General features: G+C 38.7%; 1 protein-coding gene across 1 annotated transcript in view; it reads right to left on the bottom strand.

Moving 5' to 3' along the window:
* The window catches only part of LOC135464560 (mitogen-activated protein kinase kinase kinase 13-like), a 67,370-nt gene that overhangs the window by 318 nt on the left and 48,015 nt on the right, over positions 1–19,037 (bottom strand). The window contains 12 exon segments of the mRNA XM_064741984.1: positions 32–843; positions 1,586–1,644; positions 1,646–1,712; positions 2,494–2,610; positions 3,478–3,517; positions 3,520–3,586; positions 4,189–4,297; positions 4,926–5,084; positions 5,906–6,064; positions 6,529–6,720; positions 14,424–14,607; positions 15,560–15,804. Of these exon segments, the coding sequence (XP_064598054.1) occupies positions 81–843; positions 1,586–1,644; positions 1,646–1,712; positions 2,494–2,610; positions 3,478–3,517; positions 3,520–3,586; positions 4,189–4,297; positions 4,926–5,084; positions 5,906–6,064; positions 6,529–6,720; positions 14,424–14,607; positions 15,560–15,804 (2,161 nt within the window). The 3' untranslated portion in view covers positions 32–80.

Genomic DNA, 19,037 nt, shown 5'->3' with positions numbered 1-19,037 from the left:
CCAAGAGTTAACTCCCCTGAGTGGAACTCACCTTAGTGCGATGCCTATGAACAGGTTCTGTGACGCTTTCAGCACCTGACTCAACGCTGACGCTTCACCGACGGTCCTTTCTTCCAATTGGCAGGTTCCAGCGGGTCACTGATCGTCCGTTTAAGAGGCTTATTACAGAAGAATTGACTTGTGGTGGGCTGGGGATTTGATTGGTCCTCAGTCTCTGCCGTTTCTAGCACAGTTCTCAGTTCATAGCCACTCATAGGGCAACTTAGATTCTCGTTTGAGTCCTTTTCACACGTCAAGTCTTTTGATTGGTTCTCATTGGTTGTGTTTTCTATCATGCCCAGCGTGTCTTTAAAGCTGCGTAGCGGGCTTCTACACGGCGAGTCACAAGCATTACTTTCCACATCAGCGCTTGCGCGACTCGAGCGCTTGCTGCTGCACGTTGTATCGCTGCAGCCACCATCACACCCAAAACAGACGTCGTTAAGATTTTTCCCCGTGACGTGATACACATGGTGTTCTAAGTGGGAACCGAGCCTCTCCGGCAACGTTTCATTATCCCGCACTGCCATACCAGGCCCCAGGAACTGCATCGATGCCGTCTCCCCTGCAGAGTGCGTCACAGGGCCTAAATCTGTTGGCTGGGCATCACTAGGTGCTGGTTCTCGTGACGGGCTCTTGGCAGGGCTGGAGTTGGCGAGGACATTTGACCCTCGACTACTGTTTCTACGATGTCTGTTTTTCCTCATGCGCACCTTGGTAGGGGAGGGCAGCGCATGTTCTGAGCTTGTTGTCAAACTGCTCTCCATCGTCGTTGAATGAGGTTGCTGGGGCTGCTGCTCAGGGCTGAATCGGAAAAACAAAACCACTGATGACATATTTACTTATTTATATTTATTTATTTACCTGATTTGTGTTTTATGGCGTACTAAAGAATATTTTACTTACATTATGGAGGGAAAGAGACTGGAGAAAACCCACAACCATCCACAGGTTGCTGGCAGACCTTCACATGTATGACCGGAGAGGAAGCTAGCTGACTGATGTTTTACAAGGTCATACTTTTACACTTTTGCACTTACTCGGTGGTGGTCAGTTTTATGGGTGGAGAAAGTAAAGCGGGTAAATGCCCCAGCTTCTGGCAAGGCACTGATGAGTTTTACCCCCCGTCTGACGGTCTGGGCCCAGTTTCACAAAGCAGCGTACAACATTTTTTAATCGTACATTTATCAACCCATATTCTGTACATCACCACTACCGTACCACTGTCCTTTTTGTGCGATTATTGTACATGTACGACATCTTGGTGAAACTCTGCCCAGATAGGCACTTAACAAATGGTCTTCAACAAGAAATAACTTAATTTCCAAAAATGTTGGCGAAGAAACAAAACGTTTGTATGTTTTTTCCAAGAATTTAAAAAATACCATGAAGAGTTCGGATGAACAGTTTTTGGGAGACATGATGGAGTAATACAAACTCAAGTTTATAACATCACACCAAAATCTGGCTGACAAACTACTATGCAGCTAGAATGATGATGTCAAGCCGATACCCTCTACACCAAAACTTGTGGCATATGTTGTACCTGTTAGGTTCGGAACCAGACTTATGAGCACGTTTTTTCCACGTTCTGTCCAATCGCTCCTTGAGCCTTGATGACAGGTCGAAGAAGACTTTTTCTTCGCTTAGTGAAAGCCAAATGCTGTTCTCGTCTGAAAACAAGATTGCTTACAATAAACCATCATTTCGGCAGAACATCAAATTTAACCGTCAAGGAAAACTTTTTCACAGTTCCTTATGGATGCATCACCTTTGCCACTGAACATAACCTGTCCACACATTAACGAGTAATGCTGACAAGGTTTGAGTAATGTTACTGAATGTAGTTCATTCAGGGTCATTTTGTCTAACAGAAAGCCAAAGCAGTTTAATCTCGACAAAGTCAATGAATGTAAAATTTCTTCTACGGAATCAATCTTTTCAAAAAAAAAAAAAAAAATATATCCCAATAATCTTTGTTAGGAATATTGTGACTTTATTTTATACTTGATTTGTGTTGAACACAATACTGAAAAATATTTCACTCAAACAACTTGGCAAATCACCCAAAGGAAAAGTTGCATGCTAACCAGTCATGGATTAAAATGGCAACCCCACTGGTCAAAATCCTGTAGTATTACATGTAGAAGAAATCTATACCACTGGGTCAGCAAAAAGCTCTAGTGCAAGATTAACTATTTTTCCACACACTACTTGTCCTTACTTGATTAGCTCCCTTGTTTCATCAAAAGCTCTAGTGCAAGATTAACTATTTTGCCACACACTACTACTTGTCCTTACTTGATTAGCTCCCTTCTTTTCATCAACAGCTCTAGTGCAAGATTAACTATTTTGCCACACACTACTACTTGTTCTTACTTGATTAGCTCCCTTTTTTCATCAAAAGTTTCTGGTGCAAGATTAACTATTTTGCCCCACACTAATTGTACTTACTTAATTAGCTCCCTTTCCCGTTTCTCCAGCTGCAGCATACAGGAAGTCAGCTCCATGTAGAGGTTATTCGCTCGCTCAAGCTTCCTCTCATAGTGTTCTCGTACGTCTTGGGCATGCCTACGAAAAAAGCCCAAAAAAAAAAAATGTAAATGATTAATTCTACCATCAGACTGTTTTGCTCTTGAAAAAAAATTTAAATAATTATCTTTCAATGCAGAGGTTTTTGTTTTTTTACATGCTCAATTCACTTGATGTTTAAACATATTACAAATTTCATTCAAAAATATCTGAGAACATATAAGAGTATTAGGTGTTAAGAAACTGTTCAAAGTTCTACCTCTAAAACTTGGAAATAAACCCCACCCCATCTCGCATTAATACCCCAAAAACATGGAAATATACCCAACCCTAACTCACATTAAATACCCAAAACATGGAAATATACCCAACCCTATCTCACATTAATATCCCAACACATGGAAATATACCCAACCCTATCTCACATTAAATACCCCAAAACATGGAAATATACCCAACCCTATCTCACATTAATACCCCAAAACGTGGAAATATACCCAACCCTATCTCACATTAATACCCCAAAACATGGAAATATACCAACCCTATCTCACATTAATAATACACTCTCAGCCCCTTCCCACAATCAAAAAATCTAGTTCAATTCAATTTACTTTGTTGGCAAACCTTCCTTTTAATCATGAATCATTGTCTGATTCTTAATCAGGCAACACCTCTTAAAAAAAAAGCACAAGAAAATTAACACAGAATATGTGTTTTTATGTTAAAAAATTTAACAACCTTGATTCAGATCCATACCTTCACAAACACAAATAATTTTTATGTTGTACTTCAAACTATTTCACCTCCTACATGTATTATAATGAAATTTTCCACTTGACTCCTATTAACAGTGAGAAAAGACTGCAAGTGTAGCACGGCATATAACAGTAAGGCGCTACGCACCTAAGCTCCTCCTTCCTACGACGTATCAGCTCCTCCTCATCTGAGGCATGTGCGACCCCTCGCTACGGATCTTTTGTAACTGGTCTATCACCTCCTCTTTCCATGTTGCCTGGATACACAAATAATACAGGGTATAATAACGATTAACCGATCTGAAGATGAAAAGAGACACTTTTCGTGCAATTTATGCATATTTTTAATTTCATTTTGGAGACAAATCTACATTGGTTGGTTTGGTCAGTTTCAGAGCTTCACAAAAAGTATAATTTTATCAGTCAAAACTGAATAATGCCTTCTATTGAATAAAAGACCCTGAATAATTACTTCAGAAGACACTTGAATAAATAGCAATGTGTGAAAAAGTTGAAGAATTACAGTATCTTAACCCAACAAATTAGAATGTTCATTAGAAGATTTAAAATGAAAATATTTACACTGTTTAAATGATTCTAATGTTAAAAATAAAAAATTCCGATGAAAAAGTTACACCTTGATAAGCTTTATCAATTTGGGGCATTTTTATTACCAATTCTGAATGGTACCACATGCCCAACCATATGAGGCTGACATTTGGTGAGAGGTAACTGCTTGAGCTGAACGATTTTTTTTGTCAAAAATCTCCAGTATAGCCTGTTTGGGTTAGGAATAAACCCCTTGCCCAGTGGGGTTGCTGCAGGTAATTGTTTCCAGGTGTGTTTCATCATGTCTCACCTGAGCCTCGTAGAAGTCTTCCTGAGAGTAGATCAACAGTTCAGGGGAGGCAATCTCCAGGTGCATGAGGATCTGACGGTAAGACGGACGGTTTCGGGTCTTTGCGCTCCTGCGGGGATAGCAATGAAGAATACCATGGATTTCAGGTACTAACAATTTCTGCAAGCATGATTGTGACTCAGTTTGACTGATGTTTCACACCATACTCTAATTCTTCTAAATTTAGGACAGATATTAGTAGTGTTGAAAGTAGAATATTACATTTCTTTACCAGCCTTTTGGAAAAGTAAAGATATGAGTATGTTGCTCATTAGATGGTCTTACCATGTGAGAAAAAAGAAACTCCATATTCCTGCTATAATTACATATATATTGGCTAAAATGAGCAGACCAGGTGTACCAAATTTTAGAAGGAATAGGGTACTCAAGAATTTTCACTTACACAATTGAGGTCAGTCTGATGAGTGGAGGAATAAACCACTGAACTCTGGCACATTACTGACATGCTATATCATGTGGGACATGTAAGATTTGCATGCCACAGTGCTCCTCAGTGAAGTTTGAACATACACATGTACAGTAGTGCACATTTGTCTGTATATATCAATAGATATCAGTTATATCTTTGGTATCATCTAACACTGCCTCAGTAAAGTTTGATGCTGAACCACTGTCCCTAGTAGTCACTAACATACATCTAAATCCAGACCTATTCATTATGCCTTCCAAGTACTCACCAGCATTGCCTCATAAGAAGTTTGAACCCCTCGGGGCAGGTTGAGGGGACAGGCAGGTGGAGACTGTTATTCCCCACCCCCCAGATGATAGCTGATGAGTCAACATCCCGGTAAGGGATCTCTCCCGTAAGCAGTTCCCACAGCACCACACCGTATGACCTGCAAAACGAGTGAGTGATTGATATGACTGGGTGTTTACTTCTAAACTCCGGGAAATTTCATTTTAATATGTTACTACTATCAGGATTTTGGGGTGAAGGAAACTAGAGTGCCCGTAGTAAACCATCGACCTTTGCTAGGCAGCTGACAAACTTTCTCACTTAAAGCTGACGGCCAAAGCAGAAAACAAGCAATTAACAGACTAGCTGTTTGATTTGCTGATTGAGAGAATGCATAATTGCCACTTGGAGTCAGAGAGTGATGGATTTACTGCTATGCATCAACATTGTTTATAATATTGCCGGCTGATTTTTCACATGAGGATTATGTGTTACACAAGTCTGGAAACAGCACTCCCGCAGATACAGAAAACACACTAGCAAGGCCTAGTGCCTTCAAAGTGTGGAACAAAAAAAAAAAAAGAAGAAAATAATAGCTTTTTTGGGTCTTCACCATATCCTTAAACCACAACAGTAACTTAAAATTAACACCCACAGCAGCAGACAAAGGCTAGGGGAATAGTTGTAGAAAGATACAGGACTGTTACTGGTGAGCTAGCAGCATTAGGGGTCATATCTACAGACAACAGCAACTCAACACCCACAGATGGAGGCTAGGGGAATGCTAGTTGAATGCTACAGGTTGGCTAGTGGTGAGATAGTGGCTTGCCACGCAGAACCTTTAGTCTGGCAATGAACTACAAAGTTCCAGCTACTCTTGGTAAGTTACATGTAGTACATAGAACAGCATTTCTCAACCAATGGGCCTTAGTACAGTAGAACAATTTCCTGAACATGTTTTTTTTTGTCAGGATAACTCACCAAATGTCAACCTTTTCAGAACAAGGCTCATTTCGAATGACTTCTGGAGCCATCCATGCTACAGTTCCTGCAAATGACATCTTTGTACTCTTCTCATTCCACTCTCGACTTGTCCCAAAGTCAGATATTTTTACTACGTCATTTTTAGCGACTAATACACTGAAAACAAGCACGAAACGAAGGAGTTCAGCTCAAGTTTACATTTTACATTTCAAGTACTGAGGTAGTTCAATGCGGTCACAAAAAACAAAACAGGTAAAGAGGCATATACACATTTACATGTTTATAAGTATATAATTTTAGCTAAATTATAAGTAGCGTATGTAAATTAGCTTGGTGAAAATTCCAGTTCTACATTGAAATATTCTATTTACTTAGAATTGGTGTCCATATACTTTGAAATAAGGTTTGGTGAAATGTCAATCTTCAAATGAATACTATAGCACGAGATAATTAATGTAAGAAACCTCTTCACTCAAAATATATATATATATATTTCATTTTTGGTACAATGTAAGTTCAGATGTCTTTAGAAATATTGATAAGAATCAAGTCACCGTTCATACTTTTCAATAATTTTTTGGTACATATAAGACATAAATTATCTCCACCTTTATACTTACTTTGGCGACTTTAAATCTCGATGAATAATTTTATTTGAATGGAGGTAGTTCATTCCACTGGCTATCTGTTTTGACCAATCGAGTATTAATGCGGGTGGGATTTCTTTTCCATCTCGTAGAATCTCATACAACTGTCCATAAGGACAGTATTCCATGACGATACAATAACATGGCGCTTGAGTGCACACGCCCCTGTAAATGCAACAACAAAAATGATTAGTTAAAACAACAAATTAATTACACCGAAGCAATGTTTTGGTGGTTTTTATTTGGTGACCGCTTTGGTGACCTAATGGTTAAAGTGTTCACCTCGAAGTCTGGAGACCAAGGATCAAACCTTGGTCGTGTCATACCAAGGACTTCAAAAACGGTTTCTTGTTGCTGCCTCGTTTGGCACTCAGCAGTGAGAGTTTAGAGGAAGAAAACAGGACTGGTTGGCTATGTGTCAGTATAACGTGACCAGGTGGGGTGTCATGTCTGGTGTCTTTGGCATGATACTTCAGTGACGTCAGCACTTTGGCAGCATGGACTCACCCTGCCACAAGAAGACACAGTATATGTACACACAGCTAATGACTTGTCGTGATATGACTGAAAAACTGTTAGGCACAAAGGTTAAACCCCAAGCATTCATTCATTCATTCATTCACTCATTCATTCATTCTTTATTTGGTAAACAATCAAAAAACTCCGCCCATGACTAAATTGTACATTTTGCCTGATTCTGAGAATTCTGTAGATCTTAGAAAAGTGTTTTGCGGTTTGTTTTGGAAAGTACGATGATATCAAACTGGGAAAATGTAAGTTTCAGCATCGAAAGTAACACTTCATGACATTTATTTGCAAACGTTTGTGGGTGAAATTTTAGCTGAGATACCATAAACCTCCCACATGGAACTGCTAATCAGATTTGACGCTCAGATTTGATGTTTCAGATGACGCAAACTGGTAATAATGTTATTTATTTATTTATTTATTTATAATAATAATACAATGCATATACTCAGTCAACACTGGGTTGATCTTCCCTGAGGCCCTTAGACACAAACAATTTGAAACAATATGTTACATTACATATGTGTTGGAAAACATGGTAATTTGGATTGTCTAAACCACTTGCAACAAGATTTTGAAAACAATATATATATAGATAGATATACAGTGGCAAATTAATTCAACACAATGTACTTAAACAGTGAAATAATGATAAAATGATAAAAATGATATAAAAGTGTGAATTTTGCCACTATAACTATCCCAACCAATGGAAGAGATAGGCTAGTGGGAGACCTATCCTCTCCAGAAGTTGGAACCTCATAATACACCTGTTCAAAGCACAGAATTGGATTCGTATTTTATGCCGTACTCAAGAATATTTCACCTATACAACATTGGCCAGCATTATGTTGGGGGAAACCCACGACCATCCGCAGGTTGCTGACAGACCTTCTCACGTAAGGCCGGAGAGGATAATGTAATTAAGTAACAGCATTAATACGCATGTTTGGAACCTGAACCTCAAAGGTGGGGTGGCTGTGAGTTCAAGTCCAGCTCATGCTGGCTTCATCTTCGGCCGTACGTGGGAAGGTCTGTCAGCAACCTGCGGATGGTCGTGGGTTTCCCCCGGGCTCTGCCCGGTTTCCTCCCACCATAATGCTGGCCGCCACCGTATAAGTGAAATATTCTTGAGTACGGCGTAAAAGACCAATCAAAATAAATAAAATCAAATCAAGATGGGTTGCTGTACTAAGTGAACCATAAAAATCGAGTGCAAGAGAAAAATTCTTCAGTACAGTGTCAGATTACTATCAAATAAAAAATATACTTCATAAAAATAACATACTGTCTACTGATGAGTCAACAATTATGTTAGTCTGTTTTTTGACAGAGAGATTTTGCAATACAATTTTCTTTCATGGCAAAGGGCAATATAAAATGTAATTTTAATGTAAATGGTCTGGTGTTTGAAGCTGAGTCAGCAAATATAGTCCTGTGCAAAAAAAAAAACCAAACACACAAAGTGCAATGAGAATTTCGCAACACACCACATATAATTCCCAAAGTCACAGAGGTAAAGGTCAGAGAAAATCTCTCATAAACTCTCATAAAGCATTAGCACATGAGGAAAGGTCATGGGTCGTCTGGCTCAGATGACATTACGCAATACTTACGAAACATGGAAATATTGGAAAACACGACTGACTCAATAGCTCTCGACTACTGCCATGGGGAATTCTAAGCTTTCGGTCACTGAGACAGGTAAATATTACAACTGCGTTAAATCATACTGGAGAGCAGAGTTACCCAATACAGATTATTAAACCTCATGGGATTTAGAGGATTACATTAACCAGAATGACTTCAACCATGCCAACAATTTGTACAGATTGGCTTTTAGTTTACGTCCTCAACAAAATCGCCCACAGATGTAGTACATGTTTTATCACATTAGAGAATGAGGGGGCATGGTTAGCAAGCCAGCACGGTGCAATGACCCAAGAGCTTCTCACCAATGTGGTAGCTATGAGTTCAAGTCCAGTTCATGCTGGCTTCCTCTCCGGTCGTACGTTGGAAGTCTGTCAGTAACCTGCAGATGGTTTTTCTGCAGATGGGCTCTGACCGGTTTCCTCCTACCGTAATTCTCCCAGCCGTCATATAAGTGAAATATTCTTAAGTAAGGCATAAATCACCAATCAAATAAACAAATATTAGAGAACGGTCACCTGATCTGGACAGGTTAATTTCTGTGAATTTCATACCGTATGTGTATCCTCTCCTGAACAAAATAGGTTAAATTTAATCTTCAACATTTTATGAATAATATTCTAATCAAACTGCATGTAAAGTTATCCTTTACTGGTCGAAACCAGTGAGGATTTCAGGTAATCCCACATGTTGTAGGAGATCTGAGTGAAATCAATAAAAACATACTTTTTAGTGGTAACCATGGTGACAAGTTATATACGCATGGAAAACTACGTAGCAAGAACGATTTCTAATATGCAGTACACATAACACAGTGCAAAGTTTAACAACTGTTAAATAATATTTGATGATAAATAATTGCTACATTTTAAAATGATTTGAGTGAAATTCAACAAAGAATGAACCAGATAAAGATTACGCCGGGTATGATCATGTAAGAGAATTACACATATATCGTACATTTGATCGATTGCTCCCGTGACAAGCCTTTCATCAAAACGGGAATTAATTCACACTGATCTATGCCAATGACATATAATTACGTAAGACGGTCTGATAATTGGAATTATTATTCACCCGTATCACAAACCGCCAGTTGTATAACAAGACAAATGTTATCTCGCTACATGCAAATGGCTACCAAGCACATCTCGCATTACAGGCAATTTTACTGTCTTACGATAACGTTGAACATGGATCCTCCCTGGCCGCACTATCTAATGGGTCCTCCAGCAAGATGTTTCAATATTTCATTGTATGTGGACATGGTCAGATTTACAAGTGGTGGAAATATATATGTTAAAACATGCCCTAAATGACCTAAAACTGTCCACCAAAGTTCACTTCTAGAGCAAAAATATATGTCAGAAAATATTTTTTTCAGTGCTGAAACTTACAATTTTCAAGCAGAATATCATCCCATGTTCCAGAGCCTCACAAACACTTTCTAAAATCAATAAAATTCTCATAATCTGGAAAAATTGGCAAGTTAGTAATAAACAAATTTATGGTCAGTTAGAGTATATACATGCATACATGTATATATCAACAGCCACATTTTCACAGGAAATTCATTGAAAATAATATCTTTGTAATTTCAGAGTTTCTTCAGAGTTTGATATTATTTACAACACCAATCAATAATCAATAATCAGTCATATGACATCATAGAGGTTAAATACCAAGCATACGTTGCACAATCATTGGGATCAACAATCTTTCGTCTATGATACGCTTTGACACGTAATCCATCATCATTTGGCTTTAATCCATCAAAAAAATTGGGACCAAATATCTTCACCAGTGTGAACTGAAGGATGCTCAGGTTAAAAACGGCTGATTACATCACGGAGCTGTTTATAGCCGATGTGGTCACTCTGTGCTGTGATTGTCACTATGCAAATATCACTGATCGTCATTGATATAGGGCAAAATTTCAGCCATACCGTAGATAGATTTTCGTAAAAGACTTTCATTTCTCACATGTTATGTCACAAAGTTATTTGCGTCTGATGTAGTCATGAGGCTCTCAAGTGCATTGCGAAATGTCTGGGACATATATTGTTGTACATACGTAACATACACACTGAGTCTGGAGTCATACGTCTGGTTCTAAGATGACTCAGAGAATAAGTCAGAGCTGAAGATCTGCCAAAATGACGTCATGAAATGGTAGGTATTTGCAGGTATTTACATAATTAGTAAGTTCTGTGTGGAGGAAGGACAATGTGGAAAGGGAGGGATCCAGAGAGATTATTTTTCAAGCAACACGCATTTATGTACAAGCAGAATAATTTACTGCAAAATCTATTTGTACCATTCCCCTGGCAAAGCTCTTCTAGAAGAAAAACCATTCTAATCCTTTTTTAAGACCAATGTTCACAGATGGGTAATGGACTCTGCCACCCTGTTCCCTTTTTCTTAGGAGTGTACACAAGCCACCGGTTGATTTCTCCAAAAAGAGAATGATTTCTCTGCTTCAATGAATGTCTTTGATGCTAAAAAAGGGATGTTGTACACTGACGACATTGTGTCATTGTTGTCTCACAACATGGCACGAGTGATTCTAAGAGGATTGTGCAAGACGTTTGGGGTTTGGGGGCATGAGAGGAGGGTATACTCACCTTCTCTCAATCAGATATCACAGACCGGTATCACAGACCGGTATCGCATCCAGTGTCTTAATGATGACTGAACACTGGCAAATTTTCAATTTCCTCTCAAAAGTCTTAAAAAAACAATAACTCAAAGTCTTCATTCAGTCTTACATGAGTAAATCCACAAAGATTCTGGCACCAGGATCACGATGCGATCTTAGAATTAAGTCAAATTTTAATCAATAAATGTGGTATGTTCCTGACCATTATTTTAGCTGTTGTTGTACCATAACTTAATGTCGAAACAAACTGAGTTAATTAATCAGAATTAACCTTTTGACCTTGTTACATCAGAAATAAGAGTTTTAAACTCATTTAAAATTTTGACCTCTAAGTCAAAGATTGCTTTGTGAGCAGAATCCTGGCCATCATGATGTGTAAGATATTGGCTGGCTAGTTCAATCGCCCAGGCCACTTAAAGACACCCCACATCTGTATACGCCAGGAGCTGCTAGCTGTAGCTTAGGTCAGAGAGTGGGTAAGATTCAGTGTGGCCCTATACAGGGCGATCAATAAACCTCACAGGCCGAGCGACCCACATCTCCTTATATAGTCGTGCCATAATAGGGCATGTCAGTGGTCAGTCGTTGACGTCAGAAGAGCGGATCAGGTGGTTTTCTGATTGGCTCGATCCACCCACTCACTCCTGTATTGATCATTCTGGTCGGACGGCGGATGTGTTTATACACTTTTATGTACATACGCGCTCGACGCATCATATAAGTCTCCTTGTTTCTCAAAATAAATCAGAAAATTGCACTGGTTCATGATTAGGCTGCAAACAAGCCTATATTAAGGCCAGGCTGGTTACAATTTTTGTTTTCTAAGCAGAATGTATCTTTTCTCAATGTGAAGAGGAAGACATTATAATAAAACTAAAACATCAATGTTGTTTCAATCCCAGCAATTATCCCTGTTAAAAACATATAAACATGATCGGAATGCCTTGAAAAACAGGAAAGTCACCTTTAGATAGATATATTTAGATATAAAGTTTAGATATGGTAAAACAAAAAGAACAATTTTTTAATATTTTTTTAATTCCATTTCAGGATCTTTCATTGTTTTTTGCCTGTAAAACACAAAATAAAACTGGTGTCCATCTAAGCATAATGAACCAAATTAATACAGCTTAGCAAAGTATAACAACACATAAAGGAAATGTGTGCGAGAGTTTAAATATTTAACAACTGAGACACATGTTTACTGTGAAGGGGTCGAGAACTGATAGAAAGTAATGTTTTCAAATTAAAGTCTCTTTTTTTTTTCTTCTTCCTCAATCACATTGCAATTGAATTCAACACCGGACGTATAGACTAGTTAGTTTGAATACAGATGAATGTTTGGGCTCATGGACAATTATAATCATTATGCTGTCATATGCTCACAGCTGTTATTACCATTGTTCTTAATTTACTTTATCAACATCCAAAAGCTATGCCATTTTAGAATTTAGGTTATTTTTTTTTTTTTTTGTTTATCATTTATCAGAATGGTGTTTTTAGCCATACTCAAGAACATTTTTAGCCATACTCAAGAACATGTTTAGCCATTTTCAAGAACATGTTTAGCCATCTACATGTAGTTATATGTAAATATATACACATGTACTTAGTATACTGAAAGATTTAAACAGGTTCAAATTTTTCTTTCTATTATTTCTTTAACTCTATCCCTATTTATTTCAATCAACCAATCCATCATCCAAATTATCCTTCATCTGTAAATATACACATTTATTATACGTTTGTATAGTCCAACAAGTTACAATTTTCTCTCTGCTACTTTTTCAAATCTGTCTCCAATTAATTGCAGTTTTTGTGTGTATATGTGCAACTACACATGCCACATACATTACATCAACGGATTTCCAATTTTGTGTTTAATCTCATATAAGTACGTAGGCAGAAACATTCTTACCAAGATAATAACTAGTGACTGGAAGATACTGGTGTGTATATCCCTCAATTACTGGCTACAATTTTGGCCAATGATAAACTCACAGTCAGATACATCAGCTCAGCATTTATCTTTCTTGGCAACGTGCCAGGCAGCGTGCACGTATCTGGGGTAACGCATCTGGCCTCTGTGCCAAAATCAATATGGCTGCCTCAATCAATAGCAGCAGAGATAAAGAGACAAGTCGGCCATGAAAATATTTTAGGAAATCTGAATAGAACTGAGGCAAAGAGAAACGCACATACAGCGTACAGAATACAGTGAAGCCTTAAGCAGAGTCGCGATTGCATTATCGTTCTGGACAGGTACATGTAGGCCCTAGTGTTAGCACAGCATAAATCCCCCCCGGAGAACCGGAGGTATGTTGGCTGCCCTGAAATATATAGGCTTCCAATCCCACCAGCGCCCTTCCCAGGTACATCCACGCTCATTCAAAAGTAATGTGTGGTCTACTAGCATGCACCACGTTACTATAGCCTTTAAACCATCTGTATTCTAATGGTGGAAATCTGTCCTGCAACAAGGAGGCACATTACATGCACTCTAAGGATTCCTTCATCGTCATGTGATTGAAAAATTGTTAAGTACGACGTTAAACCCGAAGCACTCACTCACTCAGTCACTCTGTATTCTAATGGAAAATCGCCATGATACATCTGCAACAATGTTGCAGTAGAACTATTGAAACTGAAGCCAGTCAATAATCCATATGGAAAAAATATTAAATAAAATCAACAGGCAGTGTGTCTATGACCCAATAAACTGTTATTGGCCAATAAAACTGGGAGCATCCATTTTGTTGAGCAAGAGTTCAAAGCCACTCACTGCTCCCTGTAGTTTCTAAAAGCCTAGAATATTTATATTATGTCATGCGTCATAGCTCTATAAAATATCTCCCTCTCTCTCAAAAATTCCGAGAAGTCCAGTCCAACGAACTCCTCTTTCAGGACTTTGAAGGGCTTGAAAAAACCTTTTCAGCACATATTTAACAACTCTTAAGACCACTGGAAGATCTTTTTTCAGATAAATGTGCATTACCGCAGTAAGCAGGAGATTCTACCCCAGCGTACTCACTTGAATGAGATGATGTTGGGATGTCGAAGTTTGCGTAGATTTTTGATTTCTGTTTCCTTGACGTCACGGACCTTCTTTACAGCCACTTCTTCCCCGTAAAGTTTCCCAAGGAACACGGCGCCTTGTGCCCCGCTGCCCAACCACTGAAGGTCTGTTATACTCTCAAAGAGAATCTCCCAGTCATCTGCAAAAGTATATGGTCATTTACTGTTGATCTATTTTGTATTTGTTAACAAAAAAACAAACATGCAAGTTTATTTAATTCTTGTTTAAAGCCATAATCGAAAAGTTTATTATGGGATTATATTATATCAATTTTTACTTAATATTTATTAAGTAAAACCAAAGGGGCTGGGTGGGCAACCACTGACATTTGGCAAGTTAGAGACAAATTTTTCCTCTTGTCATTGAATAACAAAAAATAGCGGTAATGTTTAATCCAAGAGGGCTGGGTGGGCATACCACTGACATCTGACAGGTTAATGGATTTGTTATCGACAGACTAACAATATTTAAACCTACCATTATATTTCATTTCCTTCATCCATACCTGTATAGGAGATTGGCATGTGATGTCATCAACACAACAAAACAATTAACTTGGTGGCCATATTGGAGGAATACTGACATGACCTTGACAAACTGGCGGCTGATGGTCCTGAGTTTCCGCCGATCTTTGCCGGGTTTCCTCTCAAAATAATGATGGCTGCTGTCGCATAAGTGAAATATTCTTGAGTATAGTGTAAAACACCAATCAAAAAAAATAAATAAATAAATGAAGTGTCAAGCTGGATTCCTCCAATATGGCTGCCAAAAGTAGCCCATATAAACTATGTGATCATGTTTTTTCACCAATATTTCAACATAATATGCATTCTTGATTGCCTGGAATATCTCGAGCCACTTCCACAAAAGTGTGTAAATCGAATCTCTAGTCATACACTACCTTTTTCGTGAAAGATGTTGTTGCCTAAACCAAAACCCAAAATGCTTACACGATTTACGAGTAATGTTAACAGCAAAAAATTGACTTACAAAGTTTTTGCGGAAGTGGACACTGAACGATAACACCAGTACTTCTTGGTGATCGTACATGTAACTGCTCTAATTAGGGTGTTTTAATTAAAAGCCCTGACCTTGTTGCTTGAGTTCAGCAGCAGCAGCTTTTCCTAGGATAGTCCAAACGGGTCGTAAGCACCCTAGAAGTCCCTCAAAGAACCCTCGCTGGCTACCTTCCCGATACGAGACATCAACGCTGGAGGTTGGGTCATGGATCGGGGACACGGGGGCAGAGTGAGGTGAGTTTGAGGGTGAAGAAGAGGACGTTTTCTCCTGTGACGAGACACTGAAGTGTTCAAGGTCGTGCTCCAGTCTCAGCATGCTACAACGACAACAACAGTAGAAACGCTTGTCAGTAAGTTTGTTTGGGCCGGATTCGTCATCGTCCGTGGATTCTGACACCACGATAGCGCAGCGTAGTAGACACATTTCCGGGTTGAGAACTGAAGCAGGATTTTGGGGAAATCCTCAGTCAACGATATCTGCACACTGCCATGCATGCAATTAGTTTGTCACCTTTCACATGGGGCTAACTGCCACTTACAGCTTTTTTATAATTTGACGGCCTCCTAACTGTTAAACAACAACTGACCATATAAACATTCAGTAGCAATGTTGCCTGTTGCTACTTGACAAGGGCAGAGGTCAACACCAGAACAATGTCACGAGCAGAAACAGACATATCCTAATAAATCCAATGTTTCCCTTCTACAGACATCACATGTGTGTATATAGTACTTGTGATATCACCTGCCTAACATGGCCAGTCCTGATATCACACGTGTAGATAATTGTAGGATAGATATCACATGTAACATTCCTGACATGGCAGTCCTGGTATCACACGTGGGCATAATATACATTGAAGTAGGAGTGATATCACATGTACATTCCTGACATGGCAGTCCTGGTATCACATGTGTGCACATAATACAATTGTAGTAGGGGTGATACCACATGTACATTCCTGACATGGCCAGCAGCCCTGATATCACAGGGCCAACAACTCCAAACATTCACAGCAGCTTGGATTGCATCATTTGCATAGGCAACACTGGCTCTACCATCTGTTCAGTATTAACCGGTTTTCCAATGAGCCTACATAAATCTGCACGTGCATTGACTATTGGCTGTTACTATCCTTGAACTGCTCTGTTCAAACACACAAAATGTGCACTGGTTGCAGAAAAAAGTTAAACGCAATTACAGAAGCCACTACATCTGACGAAATCACACTGCTTCATTTCATGCTTCGAACAAGTTTTAACAATAGTTAATTTTGAACAAGCCACAGACCACCAGGGTTCTGGATGAAAACTTCGCGTTTCCTTATAAAGCTATGTTTAACACAAACCCCAAGTTTCTTTTTGTATTCAGCCTCAATATTTCCACTAATCTTTTGCCCGCGATCATTTACACGTCTTCACTTCCATAGAAGAGCCACTAATACACCTGGTCCAGCAGACCAAAAAACAAAAAACATCCAGGGACTGTAAACATGTTTCAAAAGTCCATTATGCAGTAGTCCCTGTTTAATATGCCCTGAGATCTCAGCCAATGGAACAACAACAACAAAGACAGCAACACCAAATATCTGACACAATCTGTTCACGAAATCTGACAAGCCTGTCCCAGGTCTACAAGCTGTTATCCTTACATTGGTGCAAGTACATGTAGCTATAGGCCTGTGAGTCCCCCACCCCTCTCCCCACAGGTGGGTCGATAACAGTACTATGTTATCATTAAAGTATATAGCATGAATACAAGACCATGTGATGTTAGAGCAGCTGACGGACTGGGTCAAAACACCCACAGAATTGTACTACATCAGCCCAAGACTACTGACACATGTATATACAGTAAATCACCCAACATGTCTCATGTTACCCAGTCGCTCATTCTGCCCAATTTAAATTTCCACTGATCTTAGAAAGGTGAAATATTTAATTTCAGCACTAAGATTGGTATTTTCTTTTTTTTTGCAACATTTTTTTTCCTCTAAAAATGTACTTTTTTGTACAAAATTTTAAGTTGTTTACTATAACCGAGATACAGCCTCATTTCAATAGATTATTATATTGTGTGTGACTTGTTTAATACAAACAACTAGGTTCAACGACCGAATGGTAGGAAAGGCCTATGGGAAGGGGAGAGAGGGGTGGGGTGAGAGGCGCTTGAGGTTTTCATTTCTGTATCAGCTGACAAACATACAGCTACAAATAGTTTCTCCCTATTTATTTGTTCCATGTGAAGATCTACATAACGGTTAAACATAATCACACTTTTCTTCACATAAACAAATACCCCCAGCTGTTGTATCATACTTTTGTTTATAATTCACAAGGCTGACTGTAACAGTACATTGACCTTTAACCTATACAGCTACCTTTACATGTAATATATCATTCAGCAAAAAAACAACAAAAAAAAACAAAAAAAAACAAAAAAACAAAAAAAAACTGAAGAGCAAAGTCCGAATTCATCAAAAGTGATTAGGATATATACATTTCAATTGAATCTTGGTGTGTTTTGTATGTCATACATGGTACAATAGCACTACCTTTTCTGACATGCATTATGTATATATATATATATATATATACGCTTTCATTGCACATATATACACACCATTTAAGCCACAACCAAGTGTATAGTTTTGTATCCAACTCAAGTTCATTGTTTCAAAGGTCAAGTGCCATGTACTAACTGTATGTATGTACCGTCAGCACGTACCGTCAGCACTTACCATCAACACGTTTTTCATAGCTGTATATATGCACAAACTGAATCGACAATTATAGATGTACTGTAATTCTTCAACCTTTTCACCTTTCTGCAAGGTGTTTTTTTTAAGCATATTCTGAGGGCATAATTCTGTGTAGACTGATAAAATGATACCTTTTGTGAAACCTGTATTCAGTGTGCTGGATTCATCGTTAATACTACTGGGTCTACAATCAAAAGTTTAATTCAGAGATATTTATTTATTTATTGATCTGATTGGTGTTTTCGCTGTACTTTAAAATATTTCACTTTACATACAACAGTGGCCAACATTATGGAGGGAGGACACGGGGCAGAGCCCTGGGGAAACCCACAACCAAATTCGACCAGAAGATTGATATCGGAATAAACGGAACTTGGTTTCACTGATTCGGTTAAAGTGTACTTTGTCTCACTGCTACTGTACAATTAGCCCTTAACCAATGAGGTGCGTCATAGACTCAGTCAATGGTGAAATGTGCACGCTTTTCCCCGATTCGGCTTCTAGATCTTAATTATCTCCCCCATATTCATAACTTCTTCTGTTTATTGTGTAAGCAAAAGAGTTTTCACCCCCTCTACTGGACAAGGTTTGACCATGAGTTTGACGAGATCTATTTTTCCACTTTTTGGAGCTGACAGTACAACCATCCAGAACCACAAGGTGACAAGGATTGAGTGACTTTGCTGACGCAGAAAAACCATTTAAAACTGGATTCTCTTGACAAGTCTGTGAAGTCTTACAAAATCCCACGGACTATTCTGCATCCCACACACCCTTTATTCTGTGGC

This window comes from Liolophura sinensis, chromosome 4, assembly GCF_032854445.1.
Source record: "Liolophura sinensis isolate JHLJ2023 chromosome 4, CUHK_Ljap_v2, whole genome shotgun sequence".
Classification (NCBI taxonomy): Eukaryota; Metazoa; Mollusca; class Polyplacophora; order Chitonida; family Chitonidae; genus Liolophura; species Liolophura sinensis.
The sequence above is the reverse complement of the archived record's forward strand: the minus strand, read 5'-3'. Positions and strand labels throughout refer to the sequence as shown.